This window comes from Leptonychotes weddellii, chromosome 5, assembly GCF_054177405.1.
Source record: "Leptonychotes weddellii isolate Sample4059 chromosome 5, ASM5417740v2, whole genome shotgun sequence".
Lineage (NCBI taxonomy): Eukaryota > Metazoa > Chordata > Mammalia > Carnivora > Phocidae > Leptonychotes > Leptonychotes weddellii.
Window position 1 is genome coordinate 41,124,643 of NC_138373.1, and position 6,113 is coordinate 41,130,755.

The 6,113-nt window shown below is 42.0% G+C and overlaps 1 protein-coding gene across 1 annotated transcript in view; it reads right to left on the reverse strand.

The window, feature by feature from the left end:
• Positions 1–735: 735 nt before the first annotated feature.
• Positions 736–6,113, reverse strand: part of PRKCQ (protein kinase C theta) — a 42,547-nt gene continuing 37,169 nt past the window's right edge. The window contains exons 12-13 of the mRNA XM_081818897.1: positions 1,430–1,568; positions 736–1,122 (exon numbers count right to left, since the gene is read on the reverse strand). Coding sequence (XP_081675023.1) covers positions 1,099–1,122; positions 1,430–1,568 — 163 coding nt within the window. The 3' untranslated portion in view covers positions 736–1,098. The remainder of the gene's footprint in view (positions 1,123–1,429; positions 1,569–6,113) is intronic.

The following is a 6,113-nucleotide window of genomic DNA, read 5'->3' on the forward strand; positions in this document are numbered from 1 at the left end:
AAAATGTTAAACCAAAATTTTAAGAAGTTATTTAATGCCATTATTTTAATGAAGCATAAATGTACCATTATAAACAGAATAAAATTTAGTTACTTAAAATAATTGTATATTGGGTTGCCTGGCTGGCTCAGTTGTTAGAGCATGTGACTTTTAATGTCAGAGTTGTGAGTTTGAGCCCCACATTGGGTATAGAGATTACTTAAAAAGTGAAAAACTGATGATGTAATGTATGGTGATTAACATAACATAATAAAATAAAATTTAAAAACAAAAGTGAAAGCTTAAAAAAATTTTTTTTTTTTAAAGATTTTATTTATTTTTTTGACAGAGAGAGAGACATAGCGAGAGCAGGAACACAAGCAGGGGGAGTGGGAGAGGAGAAGCAGGCTTCCTGCGGAGCAGGGAGCCCGATGCGGGGCTCGATCCCAGGACTCCGGGATCATGACCTGAGCCGAAGGCAGACGCTTAATGACTGAGCCACCCAGGCGCCCTTAAAAAAAATTTTTTTTTTTTTTAAAGATTTTATTTATTTATTTGAGAGAGAGAATGAGACAGAGAGAGAGAACACGAGATGGGGGAGGATCAGAGGGAGAAGCAGATTCCCTGCTGGGCAGGGAGCCCAATGTGGGACTCGATCCCGGGACTCCAGGATCATGACCTGAGCCGAAGGCAGTCGCTTAACCAACTGAGCCACCCAGGCGCCCCGCCCTTAAAAAATTTTTAAAAAATAATTGTATATTTCATTTTTAGTTCAACCTGATTATATTCTATGTGCATGTTTTATAACACACAGACCATATTAGTTGGCAATAATATGAGATTCATATAAAATATACTGGGAATGCTTTTTAATGTTAAGGGAGCATCTTTTAGAGAAGTTTGAAAATATGTAAAGAGGGTACCCTGGCAGTTGGATGGTGATGGAGAGAAAAGCCAGAGGGTGTCCCCAAGGTCCAGACAAGAGATGTTCAGGGTCTGGATTAGGGCAGCAGCAGGTCAAATCAAAGGGATTCATTTTGAGGATCTTGGTCCCAAGATGAAACCACTGGACTTATTCAGGTGGACACTTATGAGCCTGTTCAGTGACCACCTGGTTCTTCACCGTTGTTTCCTCTGGTTGATCTGAGTGGAGTGAATGCAGTTTAAGGCTGTGGTGGGGAGGAGCCATGACTGAGGAGGACATGCTGAGCCATTCAAGACTTAGAGAAGACTACCTAGTCAGCATGAGCACCACGCCCCATTAAATAACAACACAACCCCCGTGTGTAGCCGCATTTATGAACTACTCAGAAACACAAATACAGATCCTGAAACAAACTATTAAAATCTTTTGATTTTTTTTTTTCCAGAGGAGGAAGGAACCGTGGTGTCCGGGACATGTGGAGTTGGGCAAGCGCCCATGCACACCCTTTGGGCAGCACACCCTTACCTCCGGGGCGATATAGTCGGGGGTGCCGCAGAAAGTGTTTGTCTTGGCATCTCCTAACATGTTCTCCTTGCACATTCCAAAGTCCGCTATTTTGATATGTCCATCTTTGTCTAACAGGATATTATCTAGCTTCAGGTCTCTGAAACACAAAAGCAAAGCAAAATCTCACCTTAATACTTTTGCTAAAATAGAATTGCCGCATGAGGGGGAGTCACTTGTCCCATCACAGCCTGAGAGCGTCATGAGTGCATGCATGCTTTGCTGGTCCTCCTCTTCCCTTCCAATCCTGTTCTTCAATCTATGGCTCTGCTCTTGGGCTCACTGCCTTTTCCTTGGTGTTTCCTCCTTGACTAGCATCTCGTGTTTGGAACTTCACCTGGCCCTTCTTGGCCCAGGTCAGCTTTCTCAGGCCTGACTCTGACAGACTTTTGTATCCCCCATGCCCAGGGAAGAACTTGGTGCGTCTCCAGAGCTATGTATGGATGGCTGCATGGGGGGTGAGATGGGTAATGTGTTCTCTCTCCAGGTTAGCATCCTTCAGTTTTAAGGTGCCTTCAAGAAACAATACTGGGATGTAAGGAGTGAGCTAGCGATGAAATGCCACCAGGGGTTTGTGCTTGGGGATGTGTCTGACATAGGGTGGTATTTAATACTACATGTCTACTTGTGTACAAGATAGTGGTGTAGATAGCACTGACTTTTTAAGGGAATGACTGGTTTCTGATTCCTTTTTCTGATTGACCAAGGAGTGCAGCTCAATATAATAATATAGGAAAGACATGGACCTGAGGTTCTTTATCCCAGTATCTTTCTTCCATGGCAAGGGAAGAAAAGCCTGAAAAACATACTCGCTTTATGTGATTTTCCAAGTATTGTTTCTTTGTGGATGAATTATACTGCACCTAATTCCATGACTGATTGAGGAAGGCTGCTCCTAACTAAGAATAATTCTAGAACCAGAATCTATCTGATGCCAAAAACCATGTCAATAACTTCCTCTTTCCTTAGAGAACCAGTATCCTTGTAGAGCACCCATTCCAATTTTTTAGGTAATGTGACTGATAAGATTAAAAAAATATAAATCAAATTATGCCTCCCTGTGATTGTATTAGATTGCTATTATTATGCATGATACTCTGAATATTTGGAAAGTGACCTCAAGTTTTGTCTTCTTTCCTTCACCGAGGTCAAGAATTTTGTTCCTCATATGGCCTGATTTTCAGATGCTTCAGCATTCTGGCCCCTGTCCTCCAAATAGCTTGAATTTATCAATTTCCTTCTTAAAATTTGGGCTGAGACTGGAACCAGTATCCTCCAAATGTATAATCGCATTGTGTCAACGATGGTGGCATTGCTAGCTTCTGTCCTGACCCCCTTCACCTTCCCTGCTGCAGCCTAGCGGTTGCCCCGCTAGGTCCTGACACTCGGTCACAGTAGCAGTTAACAGTGAGCCTACCGTAAACTAAAACCTCCAGGTGTCTTTCCATTATGGCAGCTTCTTCTCACTCTGTACCCATGAAATTGATGTTTTAAAGATCACCCAAGTGCTACACTTGACATCACTTGCTTTAAACTTTTTTTTAATTGATAGCAGCTTATGAATTCTAGTTTGTTATAGAACATCTAGGTTTCTTTTCCTTTACATCTCCTGCCCTTGGATTTCCGAACTTCCTGAAACCTAAGTTTAGAATGTGTGGCTGGTGGTGGCTACCATGGTCTTCCTTATTAGCAAAGGTGACTAGGGAGAAAATAGGAACAACTGTCGGTTTACTCTTTTCTGTACCTCCTCATAGACAATTCGCTCGGCATTCCCTTCTCAAAGATTCTGCTCCCAAAGGGCCCCGCAAGTAGCCCTGTTTCCTCCACCTTAGGTGACTGGACTCCCTTGGATCATTCAGGTTTTCTCTTTGGGGATATTGGGGCTGTGAGAAGGCAGCACTAATCTGTATCGGTTAGGTGTCTGGTACTTAGGACTGCTGATGGATGTCCTCTAGCATGGCCTTAGAGGAACAGAAGACCAGTTCGTGAGAGGAGAAAAATGAAGTGGCTAGGTCAAGAAGAGAGACAGAGCCTGTGTAAACCCAAAGAGAGACAGTGATGAGAGAGAAGCTACTTTGGTTTCTGACGGTTCTGTGTTTTCAATTCCAGTTTCTCAAGGAGGCTGATACTTCACTTAAGCAAAAGTTTGAGTGGTCTTCAATATTCATATTAGCCTAAAGTTCCCATCACTCTTGCTTTGCTTCTCATTAAACGGTGAGCTTCATGAGGGTGGAAATGTGTATTGTTTGCTGTTTGCTCTACTGTGACAGCTCTGACAGGAGGGTAGACTGTACGGAGCATTCAATAAATTTCTGCTGAATGAACTGTCACCCACCAGGGATTGGCTCACCACCAGCAATTATGAGTTGCAATGAAGTCCTGAGTAACTGTTCCCTTCCACTGCCTTCTCTACCTTCTGCTAGAGTATATTAGAGAGAGTGAGCATGGAATGCAACTGTGTTTTGGTGGAGTGACCCTATTAGCAGATGTCCCTAGAGTTGACATCTTCCATCTGAGCCAGCTTGGTCCACAATCTCCATAAACCAGGGCATCACAGACTGTTCCTGTCTGGCTGGGTGCCTGGGGAATCTCCAGGACATGTGAATATGTATCTCACGTTCATATCTGTATTGGTTCTGTTTCTCTCTCATCCTAACTCAAATGCTGTCACACTTTCACTAATATGGCTGTCCAACGTGGCTGTCTTTCCTTAGGTCTTCTGCCTTCCTATTCCTTAATTTTAATTAAGTACACTTTCATTGTGATTTATGAATTCCAATAAATCCAAGTACAGCTCATATTTTACTCCTCATGCTAAAATTGGAGGTTCATTTTCTAATCTGCACTCTACACAATATTAGTATCATTTTGGGTTTCTGCTATACAGAACATATTTGCATCACTTAAAGCCGTGTACACATGTTCCTAGAAATTTGGCTAAAGGATGGTTTGGGGGTCATCACTAGAGAGCCAGATATCAAGCTGCAGTGCTATCCATAGATCCTGAGGATAATGAACATTGTATCTAATATTCCTCTTGGATTTTGTTGCTCTCAGATGCATCTCATCATTTGATTCTCCCAACAGCCCTTTGATCTGGAATTATTATTTTTATTCACATTTTTCTGATTGAAAGAAAGACTCTTAAGCATTGTAGAGTTTATCCCAGACCATACAGTCAGTGGGCCAGGATGCAAACCCAGGCCTTCTCTTCTATATCCTCTAAACCAAACTTATGTAGTCTTTCTCATTGAACTGAACTTGCTAAGATCCAGTCTTCTGTGATTACAAGGGTGCATTTTAATCAATCCTAAAAATAAATATTTTCTGGACCTCAGGCTAGGAAAACGAGCATCATGTTTGATTTTCATTCCACCCTCTAAGGTGAACCAGGTGTTAGGGTTTGGGAGAGAAAAGGTCACTGATGTTTTGAGAGATTAAGTTAGAATGGGAAAGATCTAGAAGTCTACCATGCAGAGCCAGACCTCCATGAGGGTAAGGAATGAGGGCAGAGGAGGGCTAACTGGAAATGCACAGTACCCAAAGATCAGCGTGTTCACAGGTCCATCAGCTATTTACTCCTCACATATCCCTTACAGAACACCAGCTCAGCCAAAGCTACATGCCCTCTAAGCCTCCAGTGACTTATCTGGAAAATGGGTACAATGATACCTGCCTTGCTTATCCCACAGGATCTTTGTGAGCATTGAAGAAGGTGATCCATCCAAACACAAGAAAAGCATTTGTAAATGGCTTCAAATACAGCGGTTGGGCCAGTGCTATCACTGATAAGATATTATTTTAAGGTGCCTTTCAGTTCTAGTAGTTCGGAGATTCTAGATTCTTATCTTTCTGTGTCTGCATATTTTCCAGCTTCTCATTTTTACATTTAACCCAAACCATGGCTGAGACATCTTTTAAGATGTCACTACTTCTGTAACACCAGCAAATGGTAAAGGATGATGTTGGCACCCGCTTCTCTACTTCTCTCAGCTTCAATTCTTGGGACTGCTTAGCCTCAGCCTTTCCAATAAAACTGGGACCCATTTGTGTCATGTTCCTTGCTTGACCTGCTTCTGTTTCTGTGCCTTTTCTGGAATCACTTCTTCCATTTGCAAAGGCTCTCCTCCTCTAAAAAAAAATATATATATCTCCCCTTTCTGATAGGAATTTTTTTTGGCAAACCCTCCCCTAGTTCTGAGGACACCATTTTTCTTCCTGTTGATACTTTTAATTAGAATCTTATTCATTTGGACTTTTTTTTTTTTTTTAGATTGTCTTTTCATGTACTTACACTTTATCTCCAAAAAATATAAAATAAAAACCCAGGAAGTGAACTTCATTAGGTATCCAGGGATTGATACTTGAGTAGCTTTTTTATGCATTGCAATGTTTAATGAAGGGCTGCACACTCGGGTTGGTCCGTCTACATCACCAGCTGTAGTGGGTTGAATGGTGGCCCCCAAAAGATAAGTTCATATCCTAACCCCTAGAACCTTGTGAATGAGACCTTCTTTGGGAAAAGGGTCTTTGCAGATGTAATTAAGTTAAGGATCTTGGAATGAGATCATCTTGGATTATCCAGGTGGCCAAGTATCCTCCTAAGAGATATACAGGGAAGACAGAAGAGGTGCAGGGAGACAAG